The 23,701-nt window shown below is 41.0% G+C and overlaps 1 protein-coding gene across 2 annotated transcripts in view; it reads left to right on the top strand.

Annotated features, from left to right (window-relative positions):
• Nucleotides 1–10,229: 10,229 nt before the first annotated feature.
• Nucleotides 10,230–23,701, top strand: part of ITGA8 (integrin subunit alpha 8) — a 173,623-nt gene continuing 160,151 nt past the window's right edge. The window contains exons 1-2 of one of the 2 annotated variants that reach the window (XM_072954989.1): nucleotides 10,230–10,759; nucleotides 11,449–11,582. In XM_072954989.1, the coding sequence (XP_072811090.1) occupies nucleotides 10,554–10,759; nucleotides 11,449–11,582 (340 nt within the window). In that variant the 5' untranslated portion in view covers nucleotides 10,230–10,553. The remainder of the gene's footprint in view (nucleotides 10,760–11,448; nucleotides 11,583–23,701) is intronic. The other variant, XM_072954988.1, reaches the window with a different exon arrangement.

Genomic DNA, 23,701 nt, shown 5'->3' with positions numbered 1-23,701 from the left:
ATATCAGTATGGACTTGCATTAGTCTACTAGTGCTGGCATAACAAAATACCGCAGACTGGGTGGCTTAAACAACAGAAATTTATTTTCTCCCCATTCTGGAGGCTGGAAGTCTAAGATCAAGGTAACAATAGAGTTGGTTTGCAGATTGTCACTTTCTCACTGTATCCTCACTGTGTGCACCTGCCTAGAGAGAAAGATTTCTCATGTTGCTTCTTTTTTTTTTGAAGAGTGAGTGAGTTATTTATTTATTTATTTATGTTTTCCTTCGGTGGGGGGGAACTATTTCGGTTACTTATTTCTTCACTTTTGGAGGGGTTCCTGGGGAATGAACCCAGCACCTCATTGTTGCTTCCTCTTAAAAGGACAGGAGTCCTGTTGGATTAGGGCCCCACCCTTATGACCTCATGTAGCCTTATTTACTTCCTTAAAGGGGCTATTTCCAAATACAGTGGTAGGTATTGGGCATTAGGGCTGCAGCATATGTTTTTTGTTTTGGTGGGAGGACACAATTCAGGCCATCATGGGGCTCATAATTATTTATTTTAGACTTTGGGTTATAACCCAACACTATATTATTTATTTTGTTGTTCAAGCAGCCTTTGGAAGCTCTTTCCCTTGACTGTTACGTCTCTTTAACTACTCCCATCCATTTGGTTTTTGAGCGCTTCCTTATTTTCTGCTCCACAAGATGCCCCGGGTTCATCTTGTGTGTTTATTTCCTGCTGGAGCCCTAGAATCAGCTATTTCTCCCAAGGTCTCTGGTTCCTTCTATTGGAGAATGGTATTAGAAACCCAGATATGGTTCCTGGGTCTCCTTGTTGCTGCTGGGTGCCATTGCCTCTAAGCCCTTTCAGCCATAGCACTGACAACAGTGTCTTGTCCCAAACCTAGAAAATAGAAATAGACTGATAGAAAAGGTAAATTCTTGGGAATCAGAGATTCTGTGATTTATACTCAGGTTTCACCACTTATCACATATGTAATCTCCTGCAAATTACTTAACCCCATAAAGTTTAGGTTTCCTCATTTTAAACATGGAATATTTAGGGGAGAAGGAAATAGCTCAGTGGTAAAGTGCATACTTAGCATGCACGAGGTCCTGGGTTCAATCCCTGGTACCTCCACTTAAAAAAAAAGAAAAGAAAAAATGGAATATTTAAAAATATGTTAAACGAGATTATGTACATAAAGGGCAAAGCATAAAGCTCACGACCAATAAATATTAGTAACCGCTTAGCATAAATGGGCCACCTATTATGTCTGCAATTTGGACCTTTGAACAAGAAATAATTGCTTTGCTAATTAATTATTTTACTTAATAATTATTTCTATTAATAAAATAAATAATATTTAGTAAATAGATGTTACTTCAAATTCAAAATATTTGAAGCTAAATGCTTTTTCAGGGGGTGGAGATCATTATTTCTTCTTAGAGGAGGTACCGGGGATTGAACCCAGGGCCTTATGCATGTTAAGCATGTGCTTTAGTGCTTGAGCTATATCCTTTCCCCTCCCCAAGCTGAATTCTTTCCCCTAAACCAAGTCCCATATTAGACTTTTATGTTTCTAAAAGGAACACCATAATTCACCCAAATTATCCAGATTCAAAGTCTGATAATGCCAGGCTAGATGTTTCAGACTAGCCCTCCCGCTCGGTATTAAAATACTGACAAAGTATGCTTTTCAATAGTCTAAAAGGCACTGGAGCCTTTATAAGCCACTGAGGAATTTCCAAGCCAATGTCCAAGCGAAGAAGGAAATTCAGAGTTGGCTGCCAATATCTGGAGCCATTTTTCCCTAGAAGAATTTACTACTCTTCTAATGAAATGGAATACTGAGAGGTTGGGTTGGGAAGGACTTACGGGGCTAAAGGGACAAAAATTGTAATCCATGGTCTTGCAAGGAGGCTGTTCAGTGGCAAATATCCCATATTTAGCATTGAGACTCTAAAAGTCTACACTCTAAGACCAAGGATGAACTAGAAATTGGCCCTTCCAGGGACTGAAGCCCAGCTTCAAGTCATTTCAATCCTGGACATTGATTTAGATGAGTGAGTAGTAGTATTGCTCATAGAAGCCTGCAGAAATAGTTGTTAAATTCTATCTGAATGAAGATGGCATCAGTGCAGGCCTCAAGTTACTTGTGTAGTTTTTCACAGATGATTTCTGGCATTTAAATTTTTAAAAATGTTCTTATTTGAGAGGCACCCAAGGAAATAAGATAATGTGATCAAAACACAAGAGAAAAAAACAGATAATACGAACAAACCCTTCCCCCATAATTCACATAATGTTGGTAGACACAAACTTTAAAATAACTCCAAAAACAGTCAATAAAATAAAAAATAAGATTGAGATCTCTGACAGAGAAGTGGAAAGTATAAAAGCAAAACATCCTGTGGCGGTTCTATAACTTAAGGATACGCTAGCCAAAATTTAGAATCTGATGGACAGATGTAGCAGCCAATCAGTCACAATTATAGAGATAATCAGTGAACTGGTAGATAAATCAGAAAAAAAAAGTAAGATAAAACATGTAGAACAAAGCAGATGGAAAATGTCAAAATAAAATAATAATATAGGGTGTACTGTGAGAAGGCCGAACATACACTAATTGGAGTCTCAAAAGAGGATAAGAGAGACAATGGGGAAGAAGCAATATTGGAAGAGATAAGTGAGAATTTTTTTAAAAGATGAAAGATATTAACCAACAGATTCAAGAAGTTCTATGCCTCATGAAATAGAAATAAATAGAAAAACACGACTACATACATCATATTAAAAGCACTGAAATCAAAACTTTTCACTGCCCATCCCCATTGCATGGTACTATCCTAATTCTGACCTTTATTCTGTCACAAGCAGACTAATATAAGTATGTATCTACTATTCTCTATGTCTCCCTCATTTACGTAGCTGTTAAATTAATGTTCCCCAAACATTATTTGTTATGCGAAAATACTAAGAATTATTTGGTAACCTCTCTATAAACCTGCTATTGCCCGAAGGAGTGTAAATTGAGAAGGGTCAACTAAGACAGCAGGACACAGCAAGTTACCCGAGATCCCCCATGCAAGGCAGGCACATGTGGATAACGGAAAGGAGAGATAACATAATTCCATTAGTAATCCAGAACCAATTAGAAGTGTCAGTAATAATAATGACTAACACTTATACTGCTTTTTGTAGGGACCCTCCTATGGGTTTAGGTATTTGAACTCATTTAGTTCTCACACATCCGTATGAAATACTGTTAGTATCTTCGTTTTACGGTTGGGGAAACTGAGGCACAGAAATGGTCAGTAACCTGTCCACGGTCATGGAGGCAAGTGGCAAAGCTGAGCTACAGATCCAGACATCTGGCTCCGGAATCCATGTTCTTAACACGTATACGGTACTGCGTCCACACATCTGAGCAGCACTGGCTTCCAAAAAGAATCACAGTACGACTGAACTGCCAGCAGGGATTCGGAGTTCAAGAGAGAAATGTTAACTGTGGTTAGCGCTAATCTCTTAGCTCCCAAGAGTGAGATGCTAGTGAATGAGATCACACTGCGACTAAGGGCTAGACAGCAACCTTCACATCACTATAAAAAGAATTAAATTTTAGACCCCTTCCTTCCCGGGGATTACCATCATTACCATGACTTGTATGACCCTGAGTAGTGGCACAAGGTTTTCAGGGATTTCATAGGAAGTTACTCTAATATCTACTCTGAATAAGTCCTCCTTGCAAGCCGGTAGAAAAGTGGCGAAAAATGGCTTAATCCATTTAGTTTAGTTTCCCCTTCCAGTAATGCCACTTGGCATCTTTCTTTTTCCTTTATGAGAATATTTTAACTTTCATCTGCTGGTTTTAATTTAACTTGTCATATTTCTATTTTCTTGTGCATGTGCCCAGAGGCCTTTGGGAAAAAGACACTTTTTTTTAATAAGTCGAAACAATAAAAACCAGAAAGGTCAACTTAAGTCAATTAGTCACGTTTTTAAACAGTCTAAGTAGAAGACACAAAATCCACTTCCAACCTTCAAATTGTTCTCTCAAAAAGACTGCAAACCCAAGAAACAGATTAGGGCATTCTCGCACAGAAAGAGTTGAAGGGATCAAGGCCTTGGGCACGGATAACTTGCTCTCCTGGTAAATAGGAGGTCGTTTTATGTAAGTTACACAAGTGACAAAATGCACGGATATCATAAGAGGCACATGGCATTTTATAGGGGCACTAAATGCCTTAACATGATTCCATGTCCTAGCAGAGATGAATCCAGCTAAGATCAAACATTTCTGAGTCCATGGCCCCAGACCAAGACATAGGGTCCCTGATTTTCCAGATCTGAGTGAACAGACTAACAAACACATGTTTTTAAAAAGTTGCATCATTAATAGTACATTTTATTTTTTTGGTTTTGCCCTATGGCTGTGTTCTTCTTTGAAGGAAAATGATCTTCTAAAACCTTCCCCACACCTATTCTTCTCTAACCACACCTTATTAGTTTTGCTCCTGGCCCTTATCCACTGAATTATATTCGTATCAGGTTGCTGTCTCCTCACTATATCAGAAGCTCCGTGAAGGGAAGAAGTCTATCTCTTAAATTCACAATTGTATCTCCAGTTCCAGGCCAGTGCCTAAGATGTAGGTGGTGCTCATATCTGTTGATGGAATAAAAAAAAATGAAGAAACAAATAACAAAGTTAGGTAGGCAAATGAGAGTGAGTAGAATATAATCCTTGCACAAGTGACATGGAGATCTGATTTGGATTTTGCAGTTGGCTGGGAAAATATGAAATATTATTTTTATGGGCAAATTCCTTCCTTCCCTCCCTCCTTCCTTCTTTCCATCCTCTATGTCTCTCTTCTTCTTTTTTGCCTGTTCCACCTGATTTGCAAAGCTACAACAAGGAAATAAAGATGGTGATACATGTGGGAGGGACCAAGTCAAGCTTGGGAACTTCTGAAAGAAAAGGTCATCTAAGTGGTTGTGAGGCTCAATCATTTTTTTCACAAGAAAATCCCACCCACTTTAACAGGATCACAGACACTAGAGGGCAGTCCTAGACACCCTCATGGTGTCTTCTAACAGTGAAATAAAGGTAGCAATTTAGGCTGGGGTTTAAAACACACTCATATCACCAAGCAGATGCTGCAGCCCTCACCTCCTCCCGTAATTGGAGGACTCCTCAAAGACTCTCCCATCTATTTGTCGGAGACCTTAGGTATCTCACCGAGTCCTTCAGCCTCCTCCAAGAGCTGAATGGAGAGGTGTCTAGCTGCTTCAGAAGGACGTGGCTGCTGTCTCCCCCTGGAGCCCACAGCATTGCTGCTGCCTTTGTCCTGGGTCTGCGGAGGCACCCGCAGCACTGTGTTAACAGAAGCCTCTGCTTTCAAGGCCTGGTGCAATGGGCTGAAAGTCTGTGTCCAGCCCCCTGCATCCTCTAGTCCCAAGTTCATATTTTGAAATCACAATCTCCAGTGTGATGGTGTTAGGGGGTGGGAATTTGGGGAGGTCATGAGGGTAGGACCCCCATGAGGGAATTAGTGCCTTATAAAAGGAACCCCAGAGGGCTCTCTCACCCCCTTTCTGCCATGTAATCATGTTGCCATGTGAGAATACGAGAAGTTGGCAGTCTGCATCCTGGAGAGGGCTCTCTCTCGAGAATCCAACCATTCTGGCACCTTGATGTCGAACTTCCAGCCTCCAGAACTATGAGCAATAAAGTTCTGTTGTTTATAGGCCACCCAGCCAATGATACTTTGTATGGCTGCCTGAATGAATGAAGATACCTGATGTGCACAGGTGAGGAGAATGCCTCACTCCTCATTTTAAGTGGCTCTCTTTCCCAAGGACCAGGGTGGTGCTGCCCTAAACCCTAACACCTCATTGAAATTCAATAATAAATGATAACATAAAATATATAATATAATAAATAATAAAGCCCTTCAAATATATTCGCATAGCCTCCTTTTGTGTTGGACTGAAGCATAATCTCTTGGAGAATTGGACTCCCAGCTGGACTCCAAATCTGCAAGTAAGATCTGAGTTTTTGCCCCCAGAAGTTTGCTTTCATCACTATGGCCAACCCATCAGACATGTATAGGTTTTTCAAGATTCTGGAATGAACTTGCCCTACATGACATCTGTAGATCAAGGTCCTGCCTATAAGCTCAGCTGCCTGGGGTTTTTGACTCTCAGGAAGATTTATCTCCAAATGTCAAGGCTTTGAGAGAGCAGCATATGCAACAGTTACCTTCCTTTTTTAGAGAAAGAACTGTTTTATTTATTTTTATTTTTGTTTAAAGCACAGTTGTATTTAAAAGGCTCATGCTAAAAAGAGATCAAGTCAGAGTCTGGTTTTGACTAGTGGGAATTTTCCTTCAGCCAAAGCAACTGTTGGCTGTGCTTGAACATCTGCCAGCACAGGGGCCAGGGCTGCAGCACTTTGAACTTAAAAGTGGCTAATAAAATCATGAAGGGAAATCATAAAAGAGAATTACACACAAAATTATCAAAGAGAGAGAGAGAGAAAAGAGATTTTACTATAATGAGATTCACCCTTGAGGGACCAGAATAGAAAATTTGCAGACCTAAGCTTAACATTTGCAGAGATACTTGACAGACTTAAAAGTTGTTTGCCCAAAGTGAGTGCAATGGACCAGTTTTTACTAATCAATGGTTTCTAATATTGCAGAAGTACTGAGTCCAGTTGGGAAAAACAAAACAAAACAGAACAAACAAAAAAGCTGAGATCACCTTAATTACCCCAGATACAAGAAGAGATTGAAAAATTACCTTCCATTTTTTGGTGCATTCATTTTTAAAGCTGATGGCATCTTCAAGGACACATTGTTTTCACACTGGCTTATTTTGTAAATAGATTAATTAACACAGTGAAAGTGTGGTTGTACAAATGAAATAATCAGGCTGGGACTCTCTTACCCCTTGATTTGAAGGCAGGATCACTTTTCATCAAACAAAGAAATAGATTTAAACATAGTTGGGAATAATACTTGGTTACTAAGTTACAAATGTATTTGGTCTTCTGTTAGAAAATATGCACTAATGGTTAAATGTTACAGCATCTCTATTTTTAAGTACTTTGTACATGGCTACAACCCAGAGAGCATTTTTTCTCCTGTGGTACTCTTTTACTTATTTATTTTTGGAAAGTTTGGGCCAAATCTGTTCCATCTTTGACCTCTGGGTTCTTTTCTTTTCTTTTTAGGGAAACAACTATGTATACCTTTCTCAGTATTAAATATACACATGTACTCACATGCACAATAAACAGTTCCCAGACTTGCTTTTCTGACAAATAAATCCTTGCTAGTAGATCTTTAAAATGTCAAACTTCTCATTCAGCACAAAACCTGTCACTGTCCATGTGTTTCTCTGAAGGTGCCCTAGATCTGACTGATTGGCATGGTTCCCATGTGTCAAAATAGTGAAATATGCAAGATTCAGGCCTATTCTGTCCCTGTAATTATTACAGCCTTTTTTTTTTTTCTGGCTTCTTGCAAGATTTACTACTTTCCCCAGCTTTTGATTTCTTAGGGAGGTCAAAGAGCTTTGAGTTAGTCTGCTTTCCTTCCACTCTTTGAATACCAAGGTGCCACCAAATCTTTTTCCGAGACCACTTAGAAAAGTACACAGTTGCTTTATGCCACCTCTCAATCACTACTCACAGACATGCCCAAAGGGTCAGCCCAGAAGAGCTCATGACTTTATAAAGATGACTTCTCATTTTTATCATAACTTAGAAAATGTTCTTATAGCCCTAACAGCATGAGAAACTGGTTTTGGCATCCAGCGATCCTGGGTTCAAATCACACCATTTACTTGCTCTGCAAATTTGTATTTGATTGTGCCTCTCTGAACCTTAATGCCCTCATCTGTAAAGTAGAAAGTGACATAATTAAGAATACAGGCTCGTTGTGTAAATCAAGAACAAGTGTCTTTTAGAAGAAAGGAACAAGTATTTATGTATCCAATTATGTGGTAATTATTAGAATTTTCTTTCCCTACCCACCCTATCTTGAATTAAAAGACAGAGAACATGCCAGAAATACTGCAAAGCAAGGGAGTAACAAAAGGGGATACAGTGGTGACATGGCGCTTTACACAAATGAAAGCATTTTATAATATTTAGTGAGTTCTGCCCAATAAGTCACTCAGTGGGCTGAGTGCACATCTAGGATTATATGATTACTTTCCACCTATTTAGGTGTTCCATTTCAACCTAAGACTTGCTTGAAATATGATGAATTTCCAAATTTCAGCATGTCAGTGTCAGGAAATGATGGAGTTGAGGTTATTCCACGGACTCAATGTTTTCCACAGCTTGGAATAAGCCCGTGTGTATGTTGCATGTAAGTTACTCATTGAAATTCACTCTAGGGAACATCACTTTTATTAACATAAGTAACCTGACCAAAGTAGCAGACTTTGTATCCAACACAAATGTCCTAAGTGTCTCGGAAAGAACTGTCCAGTTAGGATAGTCCTGGGAAAGGCCTTTTTTCTGCCATCTACTCTCAACTCGTTGTCTTGGAAAGGACTGTCAGTTAGGAAATGATTCAGATGCGATGATTTTCTAGGTAATCTTCTGATAGCTTATTGATTTTTAGCATTTTTACAGGGATTAGCAATGATAAAAACAAAATTTAAGTCACTCTACAACTGGGTTCTGATCTAAAGAGAGATGAGAAAATCCAGCTTTACAGTGGGAGCAGAGATTTTTCTGAGGGTGGACTCCCACATCCACATCACCTAGACTAGACCACCGCTCTGGATCGTAGTTTATGTTCCCAGCTTCTCAGCGGATCCCACACTAGTAACAGATTCAACAGTCCAGCATCTACCTCCCATTCTGCTCTCCTTCCTCCACTGCAGCCATCTGGGATTCTCCTCAGTGAAGCTGATACCTGCAGATTCACCTTGGGCCCTCCTTCACTTTCATTCTGCATCAATCTTCTGGCCTTTTTCCTACTAGTTAGCATTGTGGCCTTCCCTTCCCTTCCTTCAGTTAATCATGTCGATGTCCTCATCACCCAGTGCATTTGGACAACAGCTACTTTGCTTGCTCTTCCTTCTAACAACTGACCACCTCCCCACAACACACATACATTCTCCACTAAACTTGGAATCCCTGTGGGAATGTCATGCCCTTGGGGCAGAACTATCTCCCTTTGCCTCAATAAATGTTCCTGTTATTCAAGGTCCTCTTTCTCAGGAAGTGCATCCCCATCTCCCACTGCTCCCTAACCCACATTTTATTCTAATCCTTTGCACAACAATTTCATCCCAGCCTTTGTGTCTTTAATACTTTCCCTCAATTACTCTGCCCACAATATCCAAAGCCAAGCCTCCTACTCAAATTTCTGCTTAAATCTACTAACAAATCTGCCAACAATTCTCTTTAAAATACTGTAGAACCTACTCACCTCTCCTGCGTCTACACTTCATTCCTATTTAACCCCAGTGCGACCCCCCCCCCCCCGCCCCGTGTGATGCTTAACTGCTCTCTTTTCCCGTTAGTCCTGTTTCCCTGGAAGATCGTGTTATGTAAGGGCTTACACCACGTTCCTCTTCTGCCTTGTCCCTCTTCGTATCCTTCACTCCTTCCCCAGAGCAGAAAACACAGAAAGAGAGCAATAACACCCGTGGGGTGGGACTGCAGTTTGAACTCATGGAGATTCCAACCTACACCTTCTACCCCTGCTGAGGGCACGTTGTAAATCCCAACATTCCCAATTTTGCCTGCCTTTGGCACAATTACACTGGGTCACGGAGATTTAGGACCGAGTCATTTAACAGGCCCCGCGTGCCTTTGAGAAGGACCGAAATAAATTCTCTAGGATTGCTTTGTCTATTAGTTACCTCTGCAGGGAGGTGGAGTGGAGGTGGGGGACGAGCGGATCTTTGGATTTAAACTTTAATTCTCAGTCACGGACGAACAAACGCATCTACCCTGAGGGCTCTTCAGGCTGCAGAGGTGATGCAAAGATCACGCATTTTGTTTGTCTGGCCTCGTCTCTCGTGGTAGGGTACGTACGCGCTGTCACATTCTTCCACTTGGAGAAACTGAAGCAAACCCTCGCCCCATGCGGTGGGGGAGCTTGCTTCCAAAACCAAAAGCTTGAATTGGCACGTGTGAGGCTCAGATCGTTCTTGAGATGCAACTGCAATAGAAAGTCAGGCGGCCAAAACAGGCGCCTGGCGCCGACCGCTAGCGGGGGCGAGGGCTGCTAGGGAGTCACGGGCTTCGGCCCGCGGCGCGCGGACCCGCCGCTAGGAGGCGCCGGGAGCGCGCCGGGTCCCCGCCCGTTGCCAGAGGAGGGCTGGGATCCCCTGCGCCAGTCCCCGAACTGCGGGATCAGGCGGCCAGGGACGCCTCTAGGGACGCGCGGCGGAGTGCCTGGGGCTGTCACCGCAGACAAGCCGCTCGCACTGACCCGGGACGTGGGCATCGGGGCCCTCCAGCCGCCACGCCTGCGATTTCCCGGCGCGGGTCCTCTGCTCCCGCTGCCCAGGGAGCATCGCCCGGGCGGAGGGCGATGTCTGCCCGGACGCACCGCGGCCCCCGGGGCAGCTGGGCGCCGCGGCTCGCGCCCTTCTGTTGCTTCTCGGCGGCACTGGGGATGCTCTGGTCCCCAGCCTCCCAGGCGTTCAACTTGGATGTGGACAAGCTCACGGTGTACAGCGGCCCCGAGGGCAGCTACTTCGGCTATGCGGTGGACTTCCACATACCTGCCGCTCGCACGTAAGTGGCCCTGCTCGCGCGTGGATGAACCCCGCCGCAGCTTGGGTCCCTGCCCCTCTGCCGGGGGACCCGCGCTTGTCCCCGCAGCCTGATGGAAGGCGATTCCTGAGAGCCCGTCCTGCTTGCCCACTTGGGGTCCCGTCTGGCTCCACACCACCAGCCCCTTCTCTCCCCCTCCACGCTAGATGTGCCTTGTGAACTCTGAACTAGGGACGTGTCACTTGCCTAGAATCTGAAAGTCCCGGGAAGTTCCTGGGACAAAGACTCGAGCATCATACAAAGGGGAACACGGGACCGAACAGATTCAAGCCAGTTAAAACTACGACCACAACATGGTCTGTTTATACATAGCCTGGAACAATTAAGTGTCTGGGCGCAAGTGCTGTCTGCTACAAGCAGCTGGGCTCTGTCCTTCGCTATTTTTTTTTTTTAAACTCTTTTCTCAACTCGCTGTATACATAGCTCCACCTAGGGAAGAATTAGGACTATTTGCACCGTCTTCCAAACCAGGTTTCAGACGCCCGTGGGTTTCCGAGAGGAAATCAAGTTTGACAATTGGTCTCCATCATGAGTACATTCCTACCCCAGACCCTGACCCTAGTCTTCGTGGGTAGGCTGCTCCAGAAACTGCATCGCCTGCGCTCACGTTTCTGATTCCCAAGGAGTAATTTTCTCCAATCCTTTCGCAGAGCGAGCGTCTTGGTGGGGGCGCCCAAAGCCAACACCAGCCAGCCAGACATTGTGGAAGGGGGAGCCGTCTACCACTGCCCTTGGCCCGCCCAGGGGTCTGCGCAGTGCAGGCAGATACCGTTTGACAGCACCAGTAAGTGATGTTTGTCATTCTCAACGGTGGGTCCCGGTTTCAAAGAGCCAGAGCCATCCCGGAGTCAACTCCCCATGTTCTTTGTACTCGTTTGGTCTGTCTGATGGGTCTGCGCAGGTCCTTAGAGAAATCAGCTTTTTAAAGCCTGAGCGGCAGGGAGGGAAAAAGTTGCCTGAACCCCAGGGAAGGGACAGTATTTTGAGCTTGGGTATTTGGATGCATCGTAGGAACTTCTTTTTCCTTACCCTCCAGAGATAAGCAATTTCAGGGTGAGTGGATGCTTTGGAGAAATACAGATGTTACACCTTAACCTTGGAGAGAATTTGGTTGCTTCCCAAGGACGAGTCTGGGATAAAGATCCTTAGCATTTTCAGTGCCCAAACTCTGGAGGCAAGAGTCAGCTGCTACAGACCCAAACATCACTCCATGTTGCTGTTTAATTCTTTACAGAAAGAAAGAATTTTCTTTCAAAATATTGGACATTGGATGCAAACTAGTACCGGCAGAGTGTGGATGGATTACATTCATTTCGAAAATCCCTAGACAGATGTTTCTTATTTAATTAAAGGGAAAATACATTTTAAACAATTCAGGCTGGTTATGTTTTCTCTGGTGTTTTCTCCTTGGGTCTTGAGAAAATAATTTAAACTTAATGCTTTCAAAAACATTAACACTGAATGTTTTAATTTGTACCTCCAAAACTTTATGAATTCAAAAGGTACACATTATTGGAAAGCAAATACCTCTTTTTGGAAAAATGTGACTGTGTCAACTCAAATAATGTTCTTTGATGAACAGTCAATTAAAATGCTTTTTGTGCCACACAACTATTTTATGGCATCATTCTTCATTATTGTTACATTAGTATAGATTTAGAATTTATGTAGAACATCAATTTTCAAAGAATTCTGATGAAACTGTGTGGGTGGTATTTACCTGTTACTTTAACCGATTTACATTTTTTATTTGAAAAGAAAAAAATAATTTCAGTTCTATGAACATGCAAATCATTTCAAAGGAAAAAAATCCTATGCAGGCATTACCTTGAATTATGACCAAATTAGGAATTATTTTATAAAAGCATTTTAAAATTATGTTTTCATATGTGTCTATATATGGTCACAATAGCTCATTTATCATTTTATTTAATAGTTCACCTATTTCATACCAATTTTAAAAGATTTTATTTTAAAGCTTAACTATTAGAAACTAGAAAATTTAAACCACTTGATGTTAATTTGTGAAAAATCTTTCAATTAGTTGTTTAATCAGGACTTTAGATGCTTCTAATTACTGGCTTCCTGCTTGAGAATAAATTTCCTAAATCAGAAGAATTAAGCATAAAATTAATGGCATTTTATTAACCCATGTCAAAATCACTTGTATTTTACAAAGTATTTTAAATGTAAGCGTTGATAAATAAAAACATAACTGATTGGCATTATTTGAATTTAAGTTAAGAGAAGTTAGCATTCACATTGTGAGACATGTTTGATGTATTTTTACCCCAAATCAATCTATTGTCATGATCATGAATTTAGTAACATTCTAGAATATTCCCATAGTATATCAAAATATCAAATCAGGATCTGTTTAGTATAGTTTTCCTTTAAAACAGGAAAAATCGGTGTCTGTCTTGATAAGTCACACCTGAACACCTAAGTACTAGTCCCAGTGGCTGGCACAGTTCAGCACCTACGTGAAAACCACAGAACACAGACGTTAATAGGAGTTTTAAAAAACTGACCACTCCCAGCCAACAATTTCCAATGTTAAATTATAATAGGTAACATTTTCCAAAAGTTCTTCCTGAAGCAACTGTTTGAAGTGTTGAATTCAGTTTCCCATAGAGAACAAATGCTAAAAGATTGTGCTTTGGTTTCCAGAATAACCCACAGGAATGCACTTCACCCTTACTGTAGCTAAATTATATTTTCAATGAAACAGTAAGGGGCAAACTAGTACAATACCGACAATTAAATAAATAGGAAAATAATAATAGTGTTGAGAAAAGATCAGTGTTTCTTGGAGAAAGAGCAGGAGGCAGATGGCATCTTCTGTGCAGATTCTCAGGAAGGCACGTGGATATCTCAGAGGGCTTTAGAGAGTACTGCTGCTGGTTCTACACCATGGCTTATTTTACCTCTAAATGGATTTTTTTTTCCTTGAGAGATGCACTCATCCTATTTTTATACTTGCAACAATAATCACCATAATTTGAGGATTCATTAACGGAACAAAGTGAGGGAAAGAAAGGAGGAGGGGTGGTGATGGATGTTTCTGAAAGAATTGAGCAAGAAATGAAAAAAAAAAAAAAGCAAGGCAGAAGAGACCCAATGACATTTGTGAAAAACGAATAGTCTGTGCTGGAATGAACAAAACAGTGACCTGTGAAAACCTGGGGGAGTTGCAGAGAGAGGATAAAAATGACTGAGAGAAAGAAGTTTCCCATGTTAGCCATCGGGGGGTACTGTGGGCCCAGGAACCCTGGCTACTACTGGGAATGGCCTGAGAACGGGTGGGGGAATAGGAATCAGAGGATCATGGCTCAGGTGTTTGCTACTGAGTGGGTGCCAGCACCGGGCACATCATTTCTATCAATGCCTTTATCTGTGCACCCTGCGATGATGGAGCTGTTGGTGAATGCCATTTGCTGTGAAGCTGTGAAAGGGAGGGAGGGAACAGCAGGAGCCTGGAGAGCTATTTCCAGTTTGACTGTTGGTTCTGTGGGCAGAATGTGATATTGGAACTAAAGATGAAAGGCAGAAACAGAGGCATTCTGACTCTGGGTGTTGCGGTCAACGGTACCAGATGTGTTGCATTTATTCATCACCTACTATGTACCCGTCACTTACATACATTATTTCTGATCCATAAAACAAAACAACTATGTAAAACTCATTTTGTGAATAAGAAAATGGACATCAAAGGTGTCAAAAAAAAAAAAAAACCAGATATGTCCAAGACCACACAATGGTAAACAGAAGATGCAGGGCTGGTCCTAACAGACTGCAAATTCAGGGTCAGATCCTACAGAACTGAGACACTGCTCGCCTTCCTCCTTCTCCAAACCTCCACCCCAATGCTACCTTCATGAATTCCAATTAAAATGATCCTCCAGAGAAGATCTGAAAGGGGAAAGCAGTTTAGGTAGAGGTGGTAGAAGCAGCCTTTGCCTCTGTGAGAATGATGAATTCCATATGCCCCTGATTTGCCGCAGTTCCCCATGTGTGCCCTCTGGTGTCCTCATCAGCTGCCTCCTGTCTTACTCTCTGCCCATTGGCAGTGACATACAGTTTTCCCACAAAGAGAAAGAAAATTTCTCCGCTTGACAAAGTAGTGGCTCTGAGTGCTGGACACCCACAAATTGACATGCACATGACAGAGAGTGATGTGCCAAGCATAAATACATATCACATTGAAAATACTCCTTTGTGTGGAGAATTGCGGCTATCCCTTCCACGCTCTGCTTTTACTGTTACATCTGAATTCAAGGCATTCTAAGTAAATTTGACCTTTTAATGACGTCGTTTCAACTTGTTCAGGCCCCCGGGGTGTCTACAAATTAATGTTTGCTGTGGTAACCTACTAAACTCTCTCATCTCAGACATTGGAGGAGACTGGCCTATAATTTGGTCCCTGAATCTGGTTGTGATCTTGAACCTTAGTTTATTTAAGGTCAACTGCCTTTTAAAAAAAAAACTGTCTTTGAGTTTGAATTTTTTTCATTAAATAGTTATTTTATTTTTGCTTTATCCTATAACCTGGATTAAAAAAAATTTCTCATCGTAAATGCAAAAACAGAGGAAGCTGGGAATTGCCTAGCCTTTCAAATGCGTGACTACTATTAAAATCTGTGGTCCTTTCAAGTATGGAAAAAAAGAAACTTTCGGGAAGCATATGGTGGTGGGGGAGGTGCAAAGAGTAGATAATTTTCCTGCTCTGTGCAAAATCAAGTAGTTCCAAAAATGCCCTTCTCTCATCTCCCTTCTGTCTTTCTCTCTTACTTCACTAGAATAAAATTTCCCCATTGCCAAATTGATTTCTTTCACTTTTACCTCTAAACTATGCCCTGTGTCTTAAATGTAAAACATCTCATCTGTCAAATTCATGCCTCTCCTTTCTGAATTTACTCCAAGGTTTGTTTTTTTCTTTTTCCTACATTTTCCAAACCCATGTGTAGTTACATAAAAACTCCTGGATTACAGCTCTCCTGCTGAAAGGGCAATGAATGAAATAGAATGAAGCAGACACTCCATCTTTGGAATGCTAGGAAGGCCCATTGCAACAGTAGTAACAAGAGTATAGTGCACAAATATATGATTGTTTTAAACGGTCAAATGAAACATTTTGAGGAGAAAGATAATGGCATATGCTAATTAATGATGATAATCACCATAGCACTGGTCATACTGGAGGGGCGATACAGCTGGGAACCCTCCCAGTTACGGACCCACTTAAAGAGTGAACAGGAAGAGGTAGGGGGTACCACTGAGATCTGGAAAGACTAACAGAATTTGTATGGCCTTGATTTAGCATCTTTATGTTTAAACACACACACACACACACACACACATACACACACACACACAGAGCTAAAGATGGAAGACAACTTGGTTAGGATATTTCAAAGCTCTATAATGGTAAAATTTTTTTGGAATTGTGTTTTAGCTTGGAGACCGGAAGCCTTTGTTGCGGGGGTGGAGGGGGGTTGGGGAGGAGAGTCTGTTTTATTTTGTATTCTGTGAGCCCACAATAAGGAGCGGCTTAAAGCATCTGGTGCTGTGACTGGTGCAGGGTTGTTTTTTGATAGTATTGGGTGTGCCCTTTTTCTCATATGAGGGTTGGGGAACATATTGACCACATAAGTCTTGCTTTTCTAACTTCCTCTGAAAGAAATCAGTTTTTGTTCAGGAACAAAGCAAAGACAAATGCAGGTCAGAGCTACCCCAGTAAATGACAGAGGAAATAACACCAATGTGACAGAACTCAGAGACAGCAGAAATCTGGATTCTAGTAAGTTCAACTGAATGTGGAAGAAAAAAAGGCGGAAGGCAGCCCAAAGATAACCTGCTCCTTTAAGAATGAATAATGCCAGATGATAACTACTATATGTAAAAATAGATAAAAACAAATTTCTTCTGTATAGCACAGGGAACTACATTCAATACCTTGTAATAAGCTTTAATGAAGAAGAATATGAAAACGAATATGTGTATATATATGCATAACTGGGACATTATGCTGTGCACCAGAAATTGACACGTTGTAACTGACTAGTCTTCAATTAAAAAAAATAATGCCAGAGTTAGGATGTTTTGCTGCTCAAAAAATACACATATCATATACACATACACACATAGATTAGGGCAGAAAGCTTACTCTGCGAAATACAAATCCCACTGAGTCATCAAGGGCAATTAAGCTGGAACGCTTAATTATTCTAGAAGCAATGATGGCTCCCATGGCTGATAAACTGGCTTGAAAATTTAACCAACATCCCTCAGCTTCTCTCAACTGGCTCAGACTTTCATGTGACAAAAATCAGCTATCATCAAGTCCTGATATGAAGAGGGAGGAGGCAGCAGTCTCTACAGTGCATAGCAACCGAGGAAGCAATTAGAAAGAGGAAGTCCTTGAAACTCCCACTAGAAATGGGAAACAGATCTCCTCTATGGCTAGTAGAATGAGCATTAGGCGCCTGTTGCTTAATCTGCAAAATTCTTTCAAGAAGCTGGAAGTGTGTGTGATGGAACAGGCTTTCAGGGTTTTGGCAGGAATGGTCCATGCAGCAGCTGCAGCATTCTGGGAGAAATGTAGGAAGTTGTCTTAAAATTGTTCTGAAAGCAAGAAAAAAAGCGCTGTGACATGTAAGCCACTGGTTAAGATGTGCACGTTCAAGCTCTACCTGTTGCATGTAGAGTCCTGTATCTATGAGATGTGTTGATGGAGAGTTGCCAACATCTCTTAACAAGCTCAGCTCAGCTGTGCCCTGACTGACGCCATCCAGATACACAAACATGAATTTTTGAGGAAGAGAGATAAAAGACTAGTAACCAATCTTACTAAAAGTGCTCACTTAAAAAGTACTTAATTTTCAAAATTGAGTTTAAATGCATCTTCATAAAATTAGTGCATCAAGCAAGGTATACCTAGACAATGAAATGCTAAAATAGATTAAAAGTAATTTTAATTCTGTGTTATGTTGTATGGATGCTTAAGGTAGATAAGCAAATCACGATTCACCGATAAGCAACTTATACTTGAAACAGTCTACCTGATACACCGCTGTCGTTCTGTTATGGACTTCAGCCAGGCAACTGTCAGACCAGTTGAGAAGGAATGGAGCTCAAGTCCAGCCCTGCAGAAAGGCCAGCTCCTGGCTTTTTTGAGATTTAGTGTATTACCCCAAAGGTCTGCCAAGTAGAGAAATTCTTCTAGATTCACAAACACTGGTGAAATTTACCCTTTTAATTTCTTTAGTAAAAGTAAAGCATAGATTACAAAAAGAAGTCTTTACAAACATGGCTGCCAGGCTTTAGGAGTAGGAAAGAGGGGTTGTCTCCAAAGGGGAGGATCAGGGGATTTTGGGGAGGTAATGGAACTTTCTGCATCTTGATTGTGATGGTGGATCCATAACTGTATGCATTTATTAAAATTCACTGAACTGTACATCACCAAGAGTGAGAATAAAACAAAACAAAATGAGAAAGAAAAAAACATTATGGACAGTGCTAGAGAGTTATATATCCAATATGAAGATTCAAGCTGATGGTATGGCCATTGCTATGAATATGGGGGATGAAACCCTTAAACTACACGAAGGTCTAACAAAATAGTAGCTGGAAGCATAAGGACACATATTATCCCTGAACAGCAAAGTAGGTTGCCTTACTGCCCCCCAAAGGGGGCAAACAATATGTCAGCTCCTCACGTAGGACCTTCTATATCATTCTTTAAATAAAGGATACTATGTTCAGGATGTGTTTGGCAAGAAAACTGCGAGTGGAAATATGTTAAATCAGAATAAATCTTTGCAACAAAGCGTCATACTTGGATAAATCTCATATCCTTACTGAAATTCAAGCATGAGACCTCTCATTGGTGGTCATTAAACAAAGGAAATCTCACTTCAAACGCATTAGTAGAGTGATCAAAATTAGTATGCACTGCAGGGCATTGACTTACTATATTAGGTCAGTTTTATTATTAAGCTCTGAAGTTTGACATATGGACACAGATTTGAATATGATATTGCAAAAGCCTCTGTATGGTTCTGCTCAGATTTACAGGACATTCAGAGATGAGAGAGAAGGAATAGGTTTACACAAGAACCCTACGCAGCCCACATTACACGCAGCGTCTCACCCTAGGTGTAGCAGCCCATGTCCTGTGCCTCTCTCTTAGCACCCAGAACATCTTATCTTCCAGGAGTGATTTTTCTGGAACTTTTCTGGCTCCTCTCTTCCTACAATTCCCAATGCAAAATATGTTCCTGAAATTAATTCTAATGTTGCTGCAAATCCTTTTTTAGAAGAAAAGAGGTGTAACACTAAAAAAATTTTTTTTGAAAATCCTTTAACTATGGATTCATGTAAATTATGGTCTTAATCACACAAAAGTCTTATATACCCATAAAAAATGAAACCTGCTAAGAATCTGTATTAATATGGGGAAATTCTTTTGTTTTAATGTTAAGTGAAAAACAAAATTCAAAATTATATTTGCAACTTGTAGGAGAGTACAAAGGGGAATAGGCAATGATAGGGTGTCTTGGAGAAATACAATTAAAACTATTTTCTTCTTCTTTTTCCAATACATTTATTACTTATTTTAAAACCATGAACAAGCATTTATTTATGATCAAGAAAAATAATGATAAAACTACACATGCAACCATTTCTAAATGAAATTATTTGAGTTCACTGAAGATTAACAACAGAAGACCACAGTTAGGGTTCTGTATTGGCTGAAGGCATTCTTAATTGCTTCCTTTTTTGTCTTGGGCATTGATGGTAAAGTAGGTTAGAAATGTACTTATTTATGTATAGGTGCTTATGTTTTAAAATACTGATCATGAAGGATGTTTTTAGTGACAGTTCTATGTGGAAAAGTAAGACGATGCAGAGTATCACCTGTTTTCATTCTAGATTGCTCCTGCACCAATAGAATCATAGGTCCAGTGGTCTGACATGACAAATTCTAGAGAATCTTATTTCAGAATTAGAGAGCTATCTGTAGGGGCAAACTGCCTTACTGAATCTGCCAATTTAATGGCTGACTGCATCCAGAAACACCCTCACAGACACATCCAGAAATAATGCTTAGTCAAATATCTGGGGACCCCATGATCCAGTCAGGTTGACACATAAAATTAACCATCCGATCTTCTGTGAGATTCACAATGCCTATTTTCCTAGAAAAGGCACTGAGAATTCATGAACTAAAGATAAAGAAATCTATTGCATTCATAGGATAGAAAATTTATTGACAGTCATTATTTTTCCTCACATTTCTTAAGCCAAAGATTGCCCAGGAATTACTGTTGTATCCGACAACCCCAAATCTCTGGCTGAAACAGCCAGAGTTTATTGCTCGTCCACACTATCTGTTTAATCTAAGTTGGTAGGGAGGCTCTGCTTATTCAAGGTTCCTCACTGACACATGCTTTTACGATCACTCTAGCTGGAAAGGCATGTGGCAAATTGCATATGATCTAGTAAAGCTTCCACTTGGAACTGACATTGACTTCCTACATTTGGTGAGCCAAAGCTTGCCTAGGAGGTTGGCCATGCCAACTTATTTGAATATCTAATATTTTATGTTCGATTGGTGTGTTTACTCACACCTGTCAAAAGTGTATGCACAACCATTAAAAGAACACTGGAAGAGAAATGCAATAGAAGAGACTGTCTTGCAAAATGTGATTAAAACAGATTTTTCTTCTATTTCTAAAGGACATATTTTGCAGGGCATAGTTTTGGGACCCTGAAATAATGTAGTTCCCTGGGGCTGCAGTCCTAATCCTCACACTTATGGTAGGGAGCAGACACATGACAAGGAAAGGAAGGTACTTCTATCAACAGATGCAAAGATATGAGTGAAACTCATACTGACCAGCAGTCCTCAGCTTCTTCTACCTGGTCTGTATTCTCTAGCACAAATATTGTCTGAGAAGACTAAGTACCCTTCATCCTTTAAGTCAGGCTCATCGGGTGTCATTAAATCATAACGTCTTTTCCCCTCAAAGCATCCTTTGGTTAATCTTAACCCATTTTTACTTATAAAATACAGCTGACCTTGAACAACAGGGGTTTAAACTGTTCGGGTTTACTTATAGGTGGATTTTGTTTTTTTCAATAACTGGGCCTTGAAGGATTTTAGTGTCCAAGGTGAATCCTGGAACCAGTCCAGAACATTGTTCGAGGGTCAACTGTATTATCTTAAGGAACAGTGGAGTTGACAATAAAGCTTAGACTTACCAAACATTAAAATCAAGTTTCAGTGACTGTAGAAGCATGTCAGTAACTATCTACAAGCAGATTTTGTCTTTGAATCTGGAAGTATGGCCATGAACAAAGCTCAAGACATTCGCCTTGCAGAATTTGAATAGCCAGTGACAAGTTGAGAAAAAGTAAGGGGATGTGTGTGTGTGTGCATGTATGCACATATGCACTTTTTTTTTTTTAGATTGACTGAGGTGTTGTTTTCCTGTTGCACTGTAACAAATTTACCACATATTTCATGGCTTTAAACAACACAAATTGGTCATCATACAGATCTGGAGGCCACATCTCAAATAGATCTCCTGAGCTAAAATCAAGATGTTGGCAGAGCTGTATTTCTTCTGGAAGCTCTGGGGGAGAGTCTGTTTCCCTGCTTTCTCTAGCTTCTAGAAGCTGCTCACATTGTTTGGTTCATGGCCATCTTCCATGTTCAAAGCCAGCAATGTCAGCTGAGTCCTTCTTGCACTGCTGTGCCTCTGGTTCTCCTTTTCTGCCTCCCTCTATCACTTTAAAGTATTTTTGTTATTGGGCCCTCCAGATGATCCAGGATAATCTCCTTATTTTAAGGTTGACTGATTAGCAACCTTAATTCCATTTGCAAACTTAATTCTCCATTGCTATGTAACGTAACATAGCCACAGGTTTTGGGTATTAAGATGTAGACATCTTGGTGGCTGTTATTTTGCTTTCCAAAGGTGGTCAGAGAAAGTTTCATTAAGGAGGTGGTGTATGAGCAAGGGTCTAAATTAAGCAAGGGAAGAAACTGTGTAATTGGGGAGCAGGGGGAAGGTTCTAGGTTGCAGGGAAGTCAATGTTAAGTCTGGAGATGACAGTATTCTTGGGAACTGGAGAAAGGCCACTGTATTAAAGAGAGTAAGTCAGGAAGAGTGACAGAAAATGAGGCCAGAGAACCAGGTATAGGCAAAATTATACAGTACCTTGAAGGCCAGAGTCAGGATTTAGGATTTTATTCTGAGCAGTCAGTAGTGGTTTTGAGTAAACAAGTAACAGAATTTGAATTATGTTTTTAAAAGTGTCAGTTTTACAGAGTGTAGGCAATCAAGACCAGGAGTAAGGGGCTTAGGTAGGACACATTCCCATCATCTAGTGATAGAGATGTATGGTTTGGGTTCAATGATAGCAGTTAGGGTTGAGACATGGTTGGATCTGGGATTTATTTGAAAGGATAGTTGGTAGAATTTTCATTGTGGATCAGATTAAGGGCAAAGAATAAAGAGAAAAAACTGACCTGAGTGACTGGAGGAATGGGACTGAGACAGAGGTCGGTGGGGAAGGAGGAAATCCTAGAGAAAATACCCGCCGAGTTCAGATATGAGGAATCTGAGCTGTTCAGTGGACATCCAAGTGATGTCAGGTGGGCAGTGGGATACATAAACTCAGAGTTCCGACAAGAGGTTTGGAAATTTAAATGTGGAAGTCCTAAGTATGTAGATGATACTTAATGCCATGACTTAGGGAGTTAAGTGTGAGTGAAGACGAGACGTGAGGAGAAGCCAAGGGAAGCAAACAGAAAAGAGGAGGGAGGGGGAGAGGAAAGGTCAAGACTGAGATGGAGTCCTGGAGTTCCCGTGTTTTAAAGAAAAATTGGAGAACTGAGGAGGACGTATGAACAACACTAAGAAGGAGGGGCTGGTTAGGCAAGAGAAGTCTTTAAGCCAGTGAAGAAGTTCACGTGAGGTGAAGTAAGGACTGAATTCTGAATGTCTGACTTGGTAACGTAAGGTGACTGATGACAGAAAAAAACACTTGCAGTGCTGCGTGTGTCAGGAGAGGATGGGAGAAGACCAATGGGAGATAGCAGGTCTGTAGAGCCATTTTTCCTCCAAGGAGTTCTGCCCTCAGTGGGACCATGGAAATGGGATAGTCAAGAAGACATTATTGGGTGTTTGTAATCTAAACGGAATTGTCCAGTCAAGAGGGAAATGATGATGTTAACTGAAGGAAAAGGGGATGATATGCAGGAATAGATTCCTGAGTACATGAAAACGGATGAGTGGGACCATTACACAGATGGAGGGACTGACCTTATGGGAGCACAAAGGTGGTACATACTTAGTGACCTCAGGAGGTGGAGTGAGAGTAGGTTGGTGGGTTTGGTGACAGGAGGAAGAAAACAATCTTTCTGCATTTCTTGTATTTTCTCAGTGAAGAAAGAAGCAAGATTATCAGCTGAGAATGAGGAGGTAGACAGAGAAGGTTGAGAGAAGGAGAAAATGTAAATACTAGCAGAATGGCAGAAGAAATTGAGCGATGAAGTAATAGGTTTACCAGGCAGGACACAGGGACCAGGTGAATTTATAAATCTGAATTTATTTGTGGAAGGAATACAGTTTGGCTCTGTTCAGCTTATAGTATGGTCCTATCTGTTTGGGGTAGAATTTAAGATTTCCCCAGAGGATGGTTCCATCTTCCTTAAGCATGCATTGTAGACACAGAAGGTTTAAGGCTGAAGTGCCTACTTTGTAACATTGGGAGTGGAGATTTTTTTTTAACCCACAAAATAAGCCATTTTGTTAGATAACTATTGGTTCCCTTTTTACCACAACATCTTCTGGCAACAGGGATGAGATCCTGAGGAAAATACAAGCCTAC

The sequence above is a fragment of the Vicugna pacos genome, chromosome 35, assembly GCF_048564905.1.
Source record: "Vicugna pacos chromosome 35, VicPac4, whole genome shotgun sequence".
NCBI classification, from domain to species: Eukaryota; Metazoa; Chordata; class Mammalia; order Artiodactyla; family Camelidae; genus Vicugna; species Vicugna pacos.
Note: the sequence above shows the minus strand (reverse complement) of the source record. Positions and strands in the feature narration are given on the sequence as shown.